This window comes from Thalia democratica, chromosome 2 (genome assembly GCF_965202585.1).
Source record: "Thalia democratica chromosome 2, ktThaDemo2.hap1.1, whole genome shotgun sequence".
Classification (NCBI taxonomy): Eukaryota; Metazoa; Chordata; class Thaliacea; order Salpida; family Salpidae; genus Thalia; species Thalia democratica.
In genome coordinates this window covers 77,334,603-77,355,056 of record NC_139166.1, presented here as the reverse complement: position 1 = coordinate 77,355,056, position 20,454 = coordinate 77,334,603, and the positions used below count along the sequence as shown (strand labels likewise).

At 24.4% G+C, this 20,454-nt stretch overlaps 1 protein-coding gene across 3 annotated transcripts in view; it reads right to left on the bottom strand.

Moving 5' to 3' along the window:
* Positions 1-16,414, bottom strand: part of LOC145829274 (uncharacterized) — a 40,745-nt gene extending 24,331 nt beyond the window's left edge. Inside the window, exons 1-7 of one of the 3 annotated variants that reach the window (XM_082937024.1) lie at positions 16,301-16,414; positions 15,064-15,140; positions 12,763-12,958; positions 10,538-10,638; positions 8,715-8,801; positions 1,427-1,642; positions 970-1,079 (exon numbers count right to left, since the gene is read on the bottom strand). In XM_082937024.1, coding sequence (XP_082793150.1) covers positions 970-1,079; positions 1,427-1,642; positions 8,715-8,801; positions 10,538-10,638; positions 12,763-12,958; positions 15,064-15,140; positions 16,301-16,326 — 813 coding nt within the window. In that variant the 5' untranslated portion in view covers positions 16,327-16,414. The remainder of the gene's footprint in view (positions 1-969; positions 1,080-1,426; positions 1,643-8,714; positions 8,802-10,537; positions 10,639-12,762; positions 12,959-15,063; positions 15,141-16,300) is intronic. The other 2 variants (XM_082937026.1, XM_082937025.1) reach the window with 2 other exon arrangements.
* Between the last annotated feature and the right edge of the window lie 4,040 nt (positions 16,415-20,454).

Here is a 20,454-nt window from a genome sequence, read left to right as displayed (position 1 = left end):
CTGACTTTTCTAAATCAAGCTCTTAAATTAAACATATTCTAAAATACATAATCTAACACTTAAAACTATATAAAGCTTTCAATCTAACTTTAATACAGGTTATAAACAATAGTTTTTTGCTGAATTCAATCATCAAACTTCCAGTACATCATTTAAACCATATGTGTATGATTGATGTTTGTAATAAACAGCCCTATCAGCAAAATACTTGTATTATTACCTTATAAACACAGCTTGTCTGAAAAAAGAAACATTTTTTTAGCAAATCCTAGCATAAATGTATCTAGATAAACAAACGACATATAAGGAACATTTTGCAGTTTATTAAAGGATATTTTACTAATTTATACCAGCTGAAGGCATTGGAAATAAAATTAAATATTTTTGTAAATTTCTAGGAAAATTTTGGAATTTTTTTCTGACTCTAAAGGACTTTTAATTAACTTTTACCACTTGAAGGCTTTGGATAAGAAGGAATTTTGTAAATTTTAACTGACAAAATCTGACTTTTTTTTTTAATCAAATTTCCTGACTTTTCCTGACTTTTTTTCAAAACCCCCCATTTTTTCCTGACTTTTCCTGACTTTTGTAATTTTTTCAAATTTTTCCTGACTTTTCCTGATTTCCTGACTTTTCCTGACCGAGTGGCAACCCTGTGAATGTGGGAAATAATAATTAATTTCTGGTTAATATAATTGTAAAGATTTTATCATGGTCACACTTGAGTCCTACATAAACAGTTACTATTAAATACTAATTGAGTTTGCAATACACAAATTTAAGAAATACTTAATTTCAAACTAGTGTATTTTTTAAAAACTTGATTTTTAAACCTCTTTTTTACTTTGTAAAATTTTTTTTAATCGAAAATCCACATGCTTTCTTATGATAATAGTTTATCCACAATTATGTAAAATTTAAATTTAAATCTATGATTTTTTTCAAATAAGCATAGCAAGTCATTCAAACCTTTCTCCTCATTTCCTGGAACCTCTCGGAGGGAACCCTCTTTAGATTTCTACCTGTCAGCGGAGGAATTTGTATTTGTATGGGCGGAGTCGGTGGCGGAGATGGTGATCCTGTTATTGAAATATTTAATATTACGTAATTGAAGCAAAAATGTCTGTCACTACCACTTCATTTTGCATTACATGTGTCCCTAGTTATTTGATAAAGATTTTGTAAGGAACAAAAATTAACTTTCGAGATGTTATATATGAATTCACCGTAAAGTGAAGTTTCAATATTTATTCATAATTTACAGTACAACAAATATGTAAATATTTCAACTTCAATACAAAACAGGTTGATATATAACTTGAAATTAATTTCATCTATGTGAAATACTTTTTTTTTTTTGAAATATCATTGAAATGAGCTTTTAATAAAAAAATAAGGGTAATATAGCCACACAAAAAAAACAAACGTCTGTTGTTATCTTGCACCCTGTCGTCGATCTCCAACAACAAAACGATGTCGTGGTCGTCGTTTTGCATTATGACGTCACCGGGGGAGGCGGCCGGGTGGATGTGGCGGTTCTCCAACGGAGCCTCGTTGCTGGGGTTTTGCTGACGGGAAACTCCCGAAGTTGAGGGAGCTTGCTGGTGGCTGCGCATATTTGAAGGCTGGTTTGCGGGTGCTGCTGCGAAAAAAAATAATATTTAAAAAATATATGTATACACTTTATTTTAGTTTGTTTGTTACTTTTATTGTTGTTTAAACAATTTTTCTACTTTAGTTTTATTCAACGATTTATTATATTAATTTTTACCCATGCTGTACTTATCGAATATTATATATACTAATAATTTTAGTGATATAATTTATTGTTTAAATATTAATTGGTTGTATGTTTATAGTTTACTTAATTTATGCAAACTAACGCTGTAAAAAAAAGAGACTGCTGAAGGGGCTTAATGTAGTAACTTTTTTTTACAATTTTTGATAATTTTTTAAAATAAATAATTTAAATGAGCCTAATTATTTCAAATTACATTTTTGAAAACCAGCTAGTAATATTCAAGCCAAAAATTCAAAAGGTTTCATTAACATTTTCGAAAAAAAAAAACAATTTGTAGTTGCATGTATAGAAATGCATGTTTACGGGTATTAAACATATAAGCAATGTTACTTTTGATGGAATTACAGTTCAACCGAGTTCCAATTTTTATACAATTAATGTAATCTCTTTACCCTGATAACAAGCATACAGTAATCTAGTTAAATTAAGTTCTATTGTGCTAGCCAGAGAAAAAAAAATTGAAAAATTAAACAAATTAAGTATAATTTAATTAAGCTTCAACAGAATAGCTTTCATTAATTGTATAAAATTACAGCAGTTTAGCTATTTTGAATTCAAAAGCTCACAATAAATCATAAGTAAATTTAATTGAAATAATTAAATTTTAAAATGCTTTAAAAATGTTTATAATTCATAGCTCTTAAAAGCCATATCTAAATTAAATCATCAATGGAATATACATTTTTTTTTATTGAATATAATTATGTTTAAAGAGAAATCTAAAATATATGATTATTTGGTATAAACATATGATTAAGTTGAAAAATATTAAAAACATATACCTTTATATTTCAAAAGCATTAGGTATTATTATTATTGTTAATTTTTAAAAACCTTAATGAAAACTTTAAAACATTTTAATATAGACTAAGTATAAATAAACTATCTAAAGCTTTAAGTTAAGTTTATTTTGAAAGACTTGAGAAAATAATAATTTTTATATACGTAAGTGCTTCATTTTAAGATATGATAATAGTCTCTTTTGCAATACAAATTAATTATACAATCTGGAATTTTTTTCTAGTTTGTATAAACCAATAACAAGAGAACAATAAATTATTAAGTTTATAGAATCTGAAAAATGTAAAATTATTTAGAGTTTTATTGTATTCTAAATCTGATACCCAACCATTGTAAAGTTAGTTAACTTTTATCTTTATTTAATCTTTATTTTATCTGTATTTCGTTCACACAAATATTTTCACAAAAAACAAGACAAAAATACCACTTGCTAATTTATTCAATCGTTTCGTAAGCATACTTACTGGGTAAGTTACACAACGCATCTTAATTTTATGGTCGGAAATTTTAAACGCTTAATTGAATTTATTGAATTTTTCCACATCACTCGCTGTTACAAAACTGTTTGGTAAACAAAATTTGAATCCAAGCTTAGCTTGTTTCGAAAAATACCAAAAAATCAATTAAACGTAAAAACTTGTTACATAAATAAAAAAAAACTGTTTTTAGTATTTAAGAAATTTACAAAATGTACTAATACGTTTTTAATATTTTATCTGATATATATAATGTATTTCAAAACTTTTACACACAATTATCAATTTATCTTAAAATTAGTTATGCAGAAAATTAATATAATTAAGATACAAATAACAAACATAACAATTAACAATTTTTACAAAAATTTGTTCTCAATAAAACTTAATTGAACAAAAAAAATCCAAGTACTTAATTTTATCAACAAACTATACGTTGAAAAACACCTACTTGAATTAGTTTTTTAGGTACAAAATAATAAAATGTTTATATATTTACAGAAAATAAATAAAGTATCAACAATTTAAAACACGTTTGATGCTACAACGTAAATGTGTTGTGTCTACTTAAAACTCCATTTTCTCCTGTTTACAACCAAACTTGACAAACGTATCGTTCAAAGTTATTATGACGTCATAACAGTGTTGCATGCCGTTTGAACGACGCCAACGATTTCAAAACAACTTTGTGAGGTAATAATATTCAAGATTTAGTAGTTAAAAAAAAATACACAGATACACAAAACCTTTGTGATTAAGAATAATAATTTCTGCCTGGGCATGTAAAATGGAATTCGGTATTTACAAAAAACTACGAATTAACAACTGACAAATAAATGGGAAAACAATATTTTTGTTTTTGTGTATTTAGACTTACAACAACATCATTTTTTTCAACTTTTAAAGGAAACGTTAAAGGAAACATAATATTTGTTCTTAACTATTTTATGGCTAATTATAATAATGAAATATATAGTTTTAATTTCAAAACCTACAGTAAATAGTAAAACTTCTTTGCTTTTGTTTCTATTAAATCTTAGCCAATTTTGCAGAAATTTAATTTTTTAGGAAAAGTAAAATCGTAAAGCAAACACAAGCATTTAAAACTTTTATACAGTTTTCTAACACAATGCCTTGATTGTTTGAGCATCATATTTTTCCAAGAACAAAGACTTGAATTTTACGAGCTACAAAGTATTATTACTTTAACATCTAACCACTTCCTAAAAGAGCAAACATTTTTAATGATTTTTAAACAAACTAAGAACATTAAAGAATGCTGTTGTTGGGCAAATAGAAACAACTTGATTGGTTGGTTTAGTTAACTTTCGGGTTATTAAATAGTACTTTGTGAATTTCAGAACTTGTACTTTGAATGTCAAAGACTTTAGATGTTTATTTCTTTAAAATGTGTATTCAAAAAATATATATTTTCGCTTTTTTTTTTCATGCTACTAAAACATGTTCTGGGAAACAGAAAATGATACATGTAGAAACTACCGCAGTCTAAATAAAAACATTGCATGAAAAATCATGGTACTGTGGATCACGTGTGTTTGGCAACTTTAAAAGTTAAAAAATGCTTATAAAAAACAATTGTGAGTTAAAAAAAAAACATAAAAAATTATTTTGAAATGTGTTTCTTGTATAAACAAATACCTAATGAAAGTAGCATTTTTCGAAAACGACTTTTCCCTTAAGCAAGCTTTTAAAAAGGTTATATACTCAACATTAGAAGAAAATATAAAATTAGAAACAAACTTGTTTTATAAATGTTTTAAGTTTAAAAAAAGTCATGTAACTAATTACTTTTTTAGATGACTTATTTTATTAGAAATAAATACTTAAAGTTAATTACAAGAATGAAAAAGTAAAATAAAAAGTATTTACTTTCACAATCGTTTCTAAGCAAATCCTGAAAAGCACCGTTAGCTATTACTGTAAAGGATTTAAGCCATAAAAAATATGAAATCTCAGTGCAGACACGCTTACAAAGTGTTATTTAAACAGAATGATTTGAGGAAGTTCAATTTGTTACGTTTGCATATCACCTTCTTACTTTCACAATGAGCAAACGTTACAAAATATATAAACATCCGAAAAGTTTGTACCAATCATCTAAAATATCTAGTAGCTGGAACTTGTCGAGAACTGAAATTAAACTTAACGTTTAGAAGAAACAAAAGTTGAAGAAAATTTTAATCACTTAGCAAATATACGACAATTTTTTTTGCTTTCATGACTAGTATGTTTGTTTATGTGAAACAAGCGTCACATTCACGTAGGTACGGTGATTGTGTGAATACGTGATGCATATGTAGTTATAAATACGCACTTGTTTGCATTTGCTTGCCGTAAAATTAATTTGTCACTGATGTTATGCGAAGATGATATTGGAATTAGTTGGATTATTTTGAAAAAATTATTGGAAGTTAATTAGTAAAAAAAATATTTGTTTATATTTACTTGTCGTAAAATTAATTGAATTCATATGAAGATGATAAATTCAAATACCATAACAACCATGTAAACTACAAGAAAACTTGTAATTAAAGCTTACATGTAAAAGGCGTGTTTGGATAAGCATTTAAAAACTTGTTTGCATTCAAACTGCAAGTTGAAAATTGTTTCAACTCAATTTTACAAGTGGCTTCGAGCAGCTTGTTTATTTACTTTTGCATTTTTATGGCGTTAAATTACAACTAATTGGTTGTTGGTTTGATGTTGAAATTATTTCAAACATGGGAAAATCATTTTGATAAGAGAATCTGTTTTAATTAAACTTAATTGGTGTTGTATAATCACATATAATTTAAGTTTGAACTATAACAGTAGCTCTGTTTATAGAACTTAATTTACTTTTAATACAAGTATCATGATTTTTTTAAATGTGAGAAATTTTAATATCTGTAAGAAACAGTTTACAATTAAGTAGTAAAAACGGATTTGGCATACGGCCTAAAAGTTTCAAAGTTTATCATGTAGTTTTAATAACCATAAAACTTTACAAGACTTAAAATAGCCTTTTTTTAGAAAAATCAATATACATAAAAAGTATAAACCAGTATAAAACTTTATTTAGCCGAAACAAAACTAGAGATTTAAACTCTCTTAAGATTTGTTTTACATTACTAAAAATAAACCTATTAGCAACTATAAACACAAACTGAAGAGATTTTTATTCAATGGTAATAACGCATAATAAAAAAGGGTAAAAATGTATACGTAAGTTAGACACCTAATGATACTAACAACTTATTTGTTTTTTAACAAAATGCAAAACAAAACTCTAATGACCATAACTTTGGTGTTGACACTTCCAAAGTTTTAATGAAAACACAATCACTGCCAACAGGCCAAAATCAATTTTATTCCAATTTTCCAGTCTTGTTTACTGGCAAGTAAAGATTAAAGAAAACAAAAACAGCCATAAGTAGGTAAAATATCATTAAAAACACATCATGTTGAAAAAGTTAAAAACAAAAGTTGTAAAGACTTGCTCAATTGAGAGATTTATAAATCAAGATACAGCAGTATGAACTGAACTCAAACATTTTCATACAGCAAGCCAACTAAGCCACTTATAAGTTAGCAAGCAGAGATTACAGCAGTGTAAACAAGCACGTCATTTTAAAGGCAACTAGCATAACGCTTAGTATAAACAGCATAAATGCAAACAACGTTTTGCTAACTGCTGTACCAAAACTTTCATGGTCGTAATATTTTTCAGTGAAGTCTGGAAAAGAAGTAAAACTAAAGAAAGTTGTGAAATATTATTCTGAGATTTTACTCGAACGAACTGGCAAGTAAAGTTGTGTTGCTAAGAACAAGCAAAAACAGCAAAGTAACTAAAAAGTAAATTGTAAGAACGAATCAATAACAAAATCAAAAAGTTATTAGTACAAATTGAACGCCATAATAAAATTTAAAAACTATTAACCAAAACGAAATACCAAAGAAAAACTTTTGAGAAAAGTGAAGAAAAAACATCAAACATAGATGTCTGCTTCTTAAAATTCAGTTGGAGGTAATTAAACATTCGGCAGAGATCAGAAACAAGCAGTAAACAAGTAAAAGAGCATTTAAAAATAAATCATAAGAAAAAACAACAGTAAAAGCTTGACCAAAACTTGACTGACCATGAGTTAACTATTGCCAAAATTAGAAAAAAAAATTAACTAAAATACAACTTAAGCTTCAAAATTTCCCTCCTACATTTCAGTCAAAACCCACTGAAAACGCTAATCTTTGCAGTGAGATTAAGACTGCGTAAACAAAAACAACCGTACAGATAGGCAAAAACCACTCTATACAAGTATGTATACATGCAGCAAGCAAATGCTCTGTTATTTTAGCTGCATGGTCGTGGTCTTATCAATTATTGAGCGACCACGACAAGCGGTTTTTAATTTGCTCTTTCCACTGTTTTGTTGTGTGCAAAAATACACAGCTTCTGGTTGTGTGTAATTGCAGTTTTGTGTAGGGAAGAATTAGGCGTGAAAATGTGTTCGGGAAGAACTTAAAAGGAAAATATCAGTGCTTGGAAAAATGTGTTTTGTTTTACGCATACTAATTGAACAGACTTGTTTGATTATTGAGCTAAGCATATTAGGTTATTTTAAATACAGTGTTATATTTCAACATGTTAAACTAAACTCTTTATTTGAAAAAATAGTGGTGAGTTAAATCTGTAATGTTCAGTGTCAACATAACATTTGTAAAAATAACATTTAAAGATAAACTTTTTAAAGCATTCATACTTTTGTTAAATTAAACTTAACTTATATTAAAAAACCACCAACAATTATTATTATAATGATGAGTTTAAAGCACACTAAAATTATAAATGTGTATGCAAAGTGAAAGCTATCAAAGTTCAAGTACTTCTTATCAAAAATAAACAAATATTTTCACCCCGTGACTTTGTTAACTAAGTTAATTATCAATGTTTTAACAAAAAAACATTTACTGCTTAAAATATAATTTAATCAAATTAAACTAAATTCCTGCCAATTAAGTATTTCATTTATAACCGTGATGAATAAAATTATTTAAAGTAAACTTTTTGTTAGTTACTACTAAAAACATAAACATTTTAACTGATACTTGATTTATAGTTGTTTGTTTTCAATTTACTTTATCTTCTTATCATAAACAAATATTTTCAATAGAGTTTAACCACTTACCAGTGATCAGTTTAATTTATCGAGGTGAAAGTCTACTGATCATTAGTGGTGGGATTATAACAACTAGTAAGCTTATGTACTTTGGTTGTTACTAACAAAGAGAAAAGGGTAGATAACTGTATTGAAACTTAATTAAACTATATACTTAAAATAATTTGTCAGTTGCTATGATTAAATTAAACTACGTAAAAATCTTTACACAATATTTTTTACTTTTTGTTTTAAATCAAGTATGTTTAAAGCTAAGAAAAGTTTTTGATTATTTTGTAATATTGTATTAACTTTTTAATTTTGAACTTTAATATATATATATACACACATCATAGTTCAAAATTAAAAAGTTAATACAAAATTACAAAAATAATCAAAAACTTTTCATAGTTTTAAAGAAAACTTGGTGAAAAACAAAAAGTTAAAACAATATATTAATCAAATATATAAACAACTAACCGTTTTCGAAGGGAGTCTGCTGGAAGGCGCACTGCTCAAAGAGCAGGACCTTCCGCTGGACATTCGAACTTGAGTCCGGTGACGGTGCTGTAAATAATAAAAAACTATTTATATTTTATGACAATGTTTTGTATGATAAGGAATATGCAGAAGCAACTGCTTAAATAATCATCAAGCTATGAATAACTTAAGGGTAACAACTTTTAAAAAATGGTTTAAATTTATGTTTATTCTTAACAAATCTATTTTTTTGGGACATAACAAAACGTAGCATATTCTTCATTAAAATATTAGTTTATAAGCTAGATAATAAATTTCAATTACCATTAAAAAAATTCACACAAAAATCACACGGGTGAATACAAAGCACTAATATGGATTATAAGTTATAGCTTATAACGAAAACAAAACATAAAACCCCTCGTCATTTAGTTATTTGTGCCCGACAATGGGCACAGGTGACTTGTCATTGAAGAGCAGACGGTTTATGACGTAATAATAGCAAAACTTTGTGAGAAAAAACCTTGAGAGTTTGCTCGTACTGATGTACTAATTGTCACGTTTGATAATTTAATTGATTTTTGGTGCACAACAGTTGTTAAGTATAAACTTCTTGTTGCTTTTGTTTGTATTATGCATTGAATTTAATCAATATTGAAGTTTTAAATTTCTGCTCAAAGAAAAATAAAAATTGCAATAACTACTTTTTCGACATTGAAATCCATTTTGCTATATAAGTGTTTTATTGATTTTAATAAAAAATCTGCTAGTGTAACATAAAATACAGGAAGTTTAGGACCAAAAATCATTTTTTTTCGTATTAGATCATTAAATAGTGCTTGTAGTAAAATTAATATGTGGTTATCAAAGTTTTTATTTTTATTTTGAGCAAAAAGTTGAAGTACAATGAATAAAAAAATTTGTGGTATTTATAATGTAAAAAAAAAACAAAACATACTCTAGTAGAAACATAACAGTGGTCTTAGCTACATCTTATTTAATCACGAGTTGAAAAGTAAAAAGACGTTCTCGGTTTTAAGCGGTCATGTAAGTGAAATAAAAATTAACATACAAAAACAGGTGGCTCTATCGAACCAAAAAATTCTTTGTTAATTTTAAAACATAAAAAAAAAATTATGAGAAAATATTTTTAAAATGATAACATCCAAACAATGCAAAGTCACGATTGTTTAATTAATTGGTTTGATTTTCATGTTGAGTTTATTGTGGGCAAGTAAACGTAATCACGTTTAATTTGCATCAAATTATTTCAGACATTTATTATATATTTGCAAGCTCGTTATAGCTTTAACTATTTGTTTGTTTTCAGTCTGGTTAATTGATTTTGAATTACGTATAATTGTTTTTTCAGGTGTAATATTTTTTCAAACGTTTCAATGTAACGTTTTTTCAGTAATAAAAATTAAAAATATAATTTTAGACAAAGGTTTAGTTGTTGATACCAAAAAGGTTAATTCATATATATCAAAATAATACTTTCGATTTTTCTCTACAAAACGTTTTTTTTTACACAATTAAATAAAACTAACAGTAGTTGTATTTGACGAATATTTGTTTTTCAAACAAATGATAACAATAAATTAAACAAAAATTTGCTTTTGTGTCTGATATTTTGGCACAAGCATTTTGATAGTCTTTTAATTTATGAAACCTCTTTAAACTTTTGAATAGAAGTAAAAACTATGTTCTAAATATATTGTTAAATATTTACACATTTCAAAAAACAAAATTATAAAACACATTTAGTTGTTTCAACTTTACACAGAAGATTTGGTGAGTAAAATATTTTAAATAAAACCAACAGTAGTTGTACTTGGCACCGGACTCGTCTGAGCAAGGGGAGCTTTCTTCGTTTTTCTCATCTTTGTCCTTCCTACCCTCCTTCGCTGATTTGCACGGTGACCTGGTATTCAAACAAATATTAGTTAAAGAATAAGTATAATTTTTTTATCAATCTTGCTAAAAATAATAATCATGAGACATCAAGGTATAACAACTGTAATCTATTTGCTTTCGTAGTATTAGAAAGTTTTATTTATTTTTCAAATTTTTCAAAACAATTCTTTTGTTACTGAAACATTCTCCTTTTTAAAACTTTAATAAAAAAACTAGTCTACAAAATAGAGTTAAGTGAACAATTACAAAAAAAATTTAAGATAAAATTTCAATTAATGATGACAGGTACAAAACAGTGGTACAACAGACTCAATATACAAAAACCACTTTTTCATTAAGAAAGCTGATTTATTTTTATGAACTTTATAAAAAATTGTAAGCTTCACTAAGATTACATGTTAGAATGTACTCATGAGATATAACCATCTTAACTTTTAAGTTTCATTAAAATTCTAGAAATTACAAAACTCAAATTTTAAATGCAGTTTAGTTAGTTAAAAAGACAGTTTTATTGTCAATTATGCATAAAAAATTTTGCAATAGACTTTATAACAAAGCCATAAAATTATTAATAATTTAATTGCACAGTACATAAAAATTCTACTTGTAACTGTGGTCGAAAAACAATAGGTTGTCAAAGTAAAAAATTCAAAAGCAAACACAATCCATTGTATAACACAAGTTACAATAAGTTTTTAAAACTGTCCTATATTTAAACCCAAATTCGAAACAAATGCAAAAAACAATAACAAAGGGCTTTTTTATTTACACTTTTAAACAAAGGCATTGCAAAGTAACAGCTTGGTTGTGTTCAATTATTAACAATTTCTTGAACTAGTGACACCGTATGTACATATTATTTCCACATAAAATAAACAGCACACCTACATTACAAGTTCAATGTGTAATTACACGAATTTGGGTCTTTAAATAACCTTCTTAATATAAAATTATCCACTTCAAGCCAAAATAAGAAAACTTTTCGACTTATAACTTAAAGTTGTTGCAGTTTTTAATAAAACTATAACAAGAGCTTTCAGTATTTTTTATATAATAGTATATACCTTTAAAATTCTAGCATTTAAAATAAAATTAAATACAATTTACTAAAAATTTAATTTTCATTTTCTTTAATAAATATGTTTTTATTTTTCTCTTTCTAACAAAAAGTATTTCATAAGTGGGAAAAGATGTAAGAATTTAAATTTTAAAACAAGAAGTTTAAATATTTTTTTGCAGTATGATTTAAAATAACTATAAAAGTTTTATTATTTTTTAGGAAAAATTTACTATAAAAAAACAAGCAATACATTTTAACACTTTATATTAAGGAAGAAAGATCAAAATATTCTATAAATACCTTTTCTTTCACATCAAGTTTTTTAAGTAAATGTAAGTATAAAAATAAAAAAATAAAATAAACAAAACAGAGTTTCATATCAAAAAAATTGAAACATTAATTAGCTTAATTTTTTCAATAGTGCAACAAATTATTTGTGTATATAATATAGAGTCAGCAACCTATTCAATTTAAGTAGGCTATAAAAATTTAGTTTTACTTTAGTTATGGTTTATCATAATAAACTAAATCCAATCAAAATATTTTTACTTTCGACATTTAATAATCTACAAAAAAACAAATCTAATTATTTGCTTCAAGTCTTTTATGTAGGTTTAAGATGCAGCAATATTAAAATAGAAAAAGCAAAAAAATAGGCTAACGACTATACAATATAAACCAAAGTGTATAAAAGTTTAAGAAAAAATATCAAACATTTTATTACGCTTCATAATTTTCATAAATACAAAATTAAAAATGTTTAAGAAGTTTTTAGCAGTATAATATATAACCTAGCAAAAATATGTTTATCAATTCATTATATCAAAGGAAAAATTAGACAATAACTAAGACTAATCTAGGATTATACATCAACTATTTCTATAACAACCAAACCTTTTTTCTTTGCATAAGGTTTTTCCTGTATACTTAGTATATAAAAGTAAAAAATAGAAAAAAAAACAAGTTTCACAAACAAGCTTCAAAAATTTTCTAATCTAAATTGAAATAAAACAGATAAAATACATGTATACACGTATTTTGAAAAGAATCTATAAATCAAAGAAAAATAACCTTTTTCTTTGCATCAAGTTTTTCATGTACGTGGGCACTACACGCATCTTGCTATCCTTCGAAGTGATGTTGGAGTATTTCTGGCAAACGTCCTGCAAGACAACAGAAGGAATAATTGGTTTTGAATCCTCATCGTTCAAGTTGTTGCAAGATTCCGATTCGTCATCGCTAAAATGCTTCTTCGGCTCTTCGTTTCCTGTTGGGATAATTTTTTTAAGATAATTGAGATTTTGGAGAAACATGGTTGAGGATCTTGGATGAAAAAGAATTAAAAGAATAGTTGTTAAGTATTTGTTGGACCTTTTTTAGTAAAGTTTTGATGAATTTATTAATTTTTTCAATTATAGTTTTTTATGCTAATAATTTCTTCCTCACATAACAAGTTAACAAACTATATAAAACATATAAAATAATTCTTCGTGTCCTGTTGAGGTAAACTACATAAGTATAATAAAGGTTAGTTCTTTTGATAAAAAATAATTGAGGATCTTATAAGTTAATAAAATTAAATCAAAAGAATGAAAGAAGGGTTAAAACATAGTTTGTTTGATAACTTTTAGTGAAGTTTCTGGATATTATCCATATTTTAGATACATTTTATGCTTATGCTTTTTCTCCTAACACAATTATATAACTCAAATACAAAATATTTAAAAATGATTTCTAAATTTGTATGAAATAAGATTTAAACAGCAAAAAATATGTTTCTTTGGTTCTGCGTTTCGTTTTGGTTTGGTTTTACTGTAAATAAAAAAGGAATATTCAAAAAAAATAGTTAGAAATCTTCAAAATTAGTAAAGGTGAATGAAAACCATTGAATTAAAGTGATATGTTATTAGAAATATTATAAAAACTGTTTAAATTTTTTGAGTTTTTATTTGTTCATTATTTGTCACGTTACATTTTAACAGATTTAATAAACATCTTTTATTTTAATGAATTAAAGAGTGAACTAACCTATTTAATTTTATCCTTTTTTATTTAATGGCGTTATTAAGTGTTTTTTAAGAGTTTTAGTTTAAAAAATCAAGTTAGATAAAATTTTCAATTCAAATGTTAGCACTGAATTATCACCTTTGTAAATAAGAAAATTTGGAAAACAAAATTTTGTAAGTTGTAAAACTATTCCATACAGCATTTCCTGGTTAGACATTGCATTACCTTTTGTTTAAAAATATATAATTTTTTCTGTGTAATTTTCAAAAATAAATAAGTCTAGTAATTTATAAACAAAAATTCATTTTTCTATGTTTTTAAACACAATTTATAAAATAAAGATACAGATTATAAAAACTTTAGAAAACTCTCAAGTTTTAAAATCAACTTTGATACTAACTACTTCATAAAATAAAAATACTATTGTAAGAGTTTAATTTTATTTTTCATTCAAAATTTTACAACACTAATACTAAATAAAGCTAAGTTTATTTGTAAACTAAGATTAGATTAGTTATACAAGTAATAATTAAACTAAATTAAAAGTTTTGGTAATTAAATTATAACTGTTTAAGTTTTTATTTAGTCTGTCAGGAAAATCTAAAATTTGAACAATAGGTTTTGAATCATGACTTACATATAAACTTAAACATCAAACTATGATCAAGATTTAACTGTTTAAAATGTTTTGAGAATTTTTGGTTAGAAAAAAAACTAGTTATGATAACAAATTTTTGATAATTCAAACATACTGTATTAAGGATTAACAATAATCTAAAACAACTAATAATAATTTAAAACAATGTTTTAGCAGTAAAAAAATTTCATATGATATATAAAAAAAAGTATATATATAATCTACAGTTATTTAAAAAAAAATATTTTAAAATATTTTTTAACAGTTTTCAATTTTGACATTTTGTATAGTAGATAAAATTTAGAGAACTGTAAAGAATTTTTCTTGAAAACAAAAACTTATATATTTTTAGTTATCTTGTGTGCACAGGATTTTCTACAATTCTTAGTTTAATTTTATAGTTTAAGAAAAATTATTTCAAGTTTTATAAAAAAAATTTACTATGAAAAATACTTTATAAAACAATCAATTAAAACTATGTTTAAGAGTAAACAAAAAAAAAAACCTTTTAAATGAAAAGCAATAATCTTAGTGGTTTTGACAACAAATATATTTACAAAACATCAATACTTTTTGATTATGTAAAACATTTTATTTAATCAGCAAGCAATATTTCAAGTAACAACTTCTAATCTTAGTGGTTAGAACCAAATAATTATAAAATACAAACTTAACAAAACAAAATCTTTAAAATAAAAAATAATAGTCTTGTATAATAATAAACAAACCATCAATATTTTGTGTTTGTGTGATAATGGCATGGACCAAATGAAATTCATAGACTTCTTCGTGAGCAGACATGCTTCTATTTGAAAAATATTTACAAGTATTGTTTCTATTTAAAAAATATTAAAAGTGTTATTTTTAATAAAATTTTGTAATTTATTTAAAAAAGTTATCTTTTTACAATCTCTACTTCTGAAAAAAATTATATGGTAGTACACTCAAATGCCAAAGTAAATAAATGACTTTTTGTTTTAAAAATACTTGAAGAAACAAAATGTCTTTATTACCAGTTAAAAATATTAGTTACTAAAACTAAACTTTAAATTACCTTTTAAAAAACTTATACGTATAACTATTGTGTTCAACAGTAGTTGGTTTTAAAGTATAGATATATTAAAGAAAGAGGAATATAAAATTGTTACAATTAAAATCTATCTTTTAAATATTTGAACTACATACTTTATATTATCCAACTAATTTATATTATAGCTTTTAAAGAACTAAAACTACAAATATATTATAAAAACTCTTACTAATAAAGCATTTCTAATTTAAAAATATTCAAAAGTTTTTTAAGTAACACATTATGATAAATATATAGAAATATTAACTTGTTTAAAACTTTACTGAAACAGATTAAAGTGTTATACAATGGTTCTTAAGCAATATAAAAGCATCAAAAAATTTAAACTATTGCAAAAGTCTACATTCTGAGAGAAACTTTTTTTATTTTTTAAACTCATTAAGACTTTCACTAACATTAATGTTTAAAAAAGTTTCAAAACAGACAAGTAACTTTTACAAGATAAAGCTTAGTTTTCTTATAATTTGAGGCTTAAGGTTTAAAAAAGTATATCATATAACAAACAACTTTCTTAAAAACTGAAACTTAACACTTTTTGAAAGAAGCAATAAATATTATTATTAGTAACATACTTACTGTTAGATTAAAAAATATTTGCATGTAATTTAAGTTTTTAAAACTACTCAAATGTGCTAAAATTGTTAGACACTTACAAGTTTATCTACTTGATTTACCTTATTTTCTCTTATTATCATAACATAGACAGTATTTAGAAAATATTAGGTAAACATGACAAATATTAACTGAATATTTGATAAGCATTACATTTTTATGTAAGGCAAAAAATTGCTATTCAAAATTCAGTGTTCAGAGTATGCATAGCAACATTAACATTTTTGCAACCCTGAATAAGATAGTTAGTGAATGATACTAACCCACTCATAGACTGTTGTTGTACCATAATGAAGAAGATTTTTCACTAAGACATCTTCTAAATAACAATAATGTAATGGCAGACAATTTACACAAATACTAAGTTAAAATGCTCTGAAAGTAAACAAAAAAATTCTAAGATTACTCAAGCATATAATAAATAATAGTAATTATTTGTTTAAAAAATGTAAGATAAGAACTACTTCAGCTCTTAGATTATAATATTACATTAAGCTTTTGGTTCAAATAAGATAGTTATTATTTTTAACCTATAAAATAATATAAACTAAGATTTATAACTAAAGTTTATATAGAATATTTTGCTAACTGTATTTTACTTAGAGATAATCAAGAAAAATAAATATTCAATTGATCAAAACCTAACTCTGGCTTTTAGCTTTGATAAGCAAAGATTAATTTTTTAGTTTCTATTTACACAAAAAAAAAACTGTTAGGATTGTAAGCTTTTTAGATAATCTGTAATAAAATTATAATGTTTAAGTAGATAAACATATAATAACTGTTTATACCAATTTAGATAATCCTTTGTAGATAAGTAAATTGTATTAAATTAACCACTAGAAGTTTTCTAAAAACATATATAAAATAGTTTTTTACTTTTATAAAGCTCAAGACTTCAATTTTTTTTAAATGATACAATTAAAAGAAAATAAAGTTACAGCTTGTTTACTCAATTTTATAAGTAAAACTAGCTCCAATAAAACAAAATGAATTTTTGGTCAAAGAAAGCTAATAACATCATGTGCATTTTAGTTTCTCCTTAATTATTAAAAAAATAAATTTCAATAATAACAGGAGGTCTAAAAAATTAAAACTATTTTTGTGACATAGAATTTGCTAAACTTTCACATAATAATATCAAAAATGAGGATAAATTTAAGCCTCTGAGGTACAAGCATATACTATATTTATATGAAAATTAAAATTTAAAAATAAGTAAACAACAAACTAATTTGTCATAGGTTCACCATAGTGATACCATAGTTGTTCAAATACCTTGGTAAAGCATAATATGGTAAGAAGTATTTATCATAATTAAAGCTGCAACTTTAAAGGAAAAAGAGGCTTAAAAATTTTTAGCATTCTAACAATTTGAAATTATTAAAATTTAGGGAAACTTAAACTGTTATAAATAAATGATAAATTAACATTTTAATATTAAAGTCTATAAGAAAATAAAAAGCCTTTTATTCTGTAATTGAACCAGGATTGCCAAATATTTTTGAGAAATTTTTTTCCAGGTTTATAAATGTACACTTGTTTAATTCAATTTTTAGTTTAAATCTAAGTTTAAGGTTATAAACTGTGCTTAATAGTATAACAACATTGAAAATATACTGTAATACTACTTCAAATGTGTTTTTTAATAAATAATTTTTTGATGATGATTAAAAAAATTATCTACATAGTAAATTTTTGTGTCAAATTAAAGTTTTACTACTTAACATGTAAAAGTTGTTTAAAATTCCAGGTTTTTAGACTTTTGTTCAAAATTCCAGATTTTTTTTAAATTTCTCAAATTCCAGATTTAATTTACCTAAATTGTCAAATTTCTGTTTTTCCAGGATTCCAATTTTATTCCTGTTAAACTATCTAGAAATTTAAATTTCATTAATTTTAAATGTTGTGTGAAACTTTTTTAAACCTTTAAACTTATTTTAACGAGATAACGATAGAATTTTCAAAAATACAACCATTCAAAATACAACTAGTGTTTTAAAGAACTGTAAATAAATCAACTATTTATAACTTAAAGATAAATTTAAAGTTATACTTCTTTGTTAAAGTATAACTTTGAAGTAAAAAGTTATACTTTTTAGATGTGTGTTGACCACTGGGTTATGATCTTGCAATTTTTAACTGAGAAAAATATCAAAGCAGTCATCAAGCCCTTTTTCCATCAGGCAAAACAACAATTTACTTAAAAACAAGCTAAATTCATACTTTATTTATTATCTTTAATAATAATTTTTATAGTATTTACAATTGTCTGAGAAATTATGAGCTATAGACAGATTTAGTTAGATGCAACATTTAAGAACAAATTTATTATTTCAACTACACTCTCCTAATATTTTTGATTAAAAAACCATGTGTTACTTAAAATGGTGCTATACTTTTTTTTTTAAATAGTGTGATAAAATAATAACACTACCTAATAAAAAAGCATAAGTTTAAAAAACATAATTCATTAACAACAGGTTTCTACTATAAATAAATAATAAACAATGAACTTTACCGCAAGATCAACATAAATAAATTACTATAAATAAAATAAGGCTATTGTCTCCTATCATTAAATAAATTATCTTAAAAATACTTACATCTTAAAATTCTAAACAAAAAGAAATCGTAGACTTATGTCAATTTATATATAATATCAACAACAAACAAGCATTATGCATATTTCTGCAATCTATAAGGTTAAGGTTGAAAAATGTTGCATTAAGAATTGTTATGCTTCCATGCACATAATTTATCAAAAACACAATTTCGCACTATTTGGCAAGTAAACCTTAACAAGAAACTCTTTATAGAAATAATATAACTGTTTCAATAAATTGTTTTAATAAATATTAATAAGCTTAAGCTTAGCAAAATTTATTTAAGTTTATTAGAGCGGTTGCTCAACCCTATTAAGAATAGAATCAAATTTAAAGTTAAATATGTTAGTTTTTTCATAAATAAAACTATGAGAAGCAGTAAAATAAACTCAAAAATATACGACTTTGATAAGTTTGATAGAGTTTAAAAAATATTTTTTTCATATTGATATTAACTATTCATATCAATAATTTTGACATTTTCAACTTTGATATAGTTGTTTAAAAAAGTATTTTTATACAAAGATAAGAAAACTTTAATCGACAGTACATAATGAACATCCTAATAAAACTGCAAAAACTGCTTCAAATTCAGTTTTCAGTATACTTTACAAAACTTAAATAAATTAAGAAATAGTTTCACGAACAGATAAAATTAAATCAAAAGATTACCTTATTTTAAACAAAAATCATTTGCATAACAAATTGTTAAAAGTAAGCTAATTCAAAAAAGTGTTGCTATTTTTAAATTTAATCACGTTTAAAATGATTTAAAAAATTAAAAACATACATAATGTTATTAACAACTATTTTATGACTTGTTTTAAAAAAATTTTTTTTTTTCATTTAAATAAATTGAGAGACTTTAAAAAAATCCAAGTTTATCAAAATTATACCTCAATTTGTTTGAACTTTTAACAGAAATAGAATGTAAAGAAAAACAGGTTAAAAATTGTTTGCTCGTTTTTTATTCCAGTGTGCTTTATAATTTTAGAAATATTTTTACCTTATAAGTATTTGTAAACTTTGAAGAAAAATTTAACTTTAAAAACTTTGAAAGTTTGAACATTAAGAACTGTTGTTTTGACTAAACCCATGGTTAGTTTGTTTTAGGCAATACTTTAGAATGTTTTAGGCTAGATCTCAAATATATTTGACTTGTAAAAAACTTTATTTTTGGACTGAATTTTAAAAATGGTTCTTAAAATGTGAAATTTAGTTTATTTTAATATTTACCAAGTTACTTTATTTTTTTTTTAAACATTAAAGTTGAAGGTAATAAAATACCTTGTTTACTTTTCGCTCATTTTAATGAGCCGTAATATTTTTTCATATTTAAATTATAATAATAATATATTTCGTAATATATTTAAGGTTTTAAACTTATTAAACAATCAAGGATCTCACAAACGTGTAAAATTAACTTACTTTTATTGTTTATATAAACAATTTCTTTTTGTTCTACCATTATGAAAATACTAACTTTTATAAATTAAACTATTTTTTTAACTCTAAAATTTGCATTATGTCAATTAAAGTACTCAATCGGCAATTATATTACTTAAATAAAAATTTCTACGTGTTTTGAGCAAAATAAACACTTTTAATTTACTTTTAAGTGAAGGTTTGAAAATAAGTTAATTTGAAACACTGATCAAATGTTTATTATACGAAAAAGTATTTTAAGTGTTTTTTTGTAATTTTTTATACCAACTTGCATTCTTTGCTAGATTTTGTTTTACATCTTTGAAACATACTTAACATAAGCAGAATGTATGTTTATTTACTTTTAAACTACTTTCGTTGCTAAA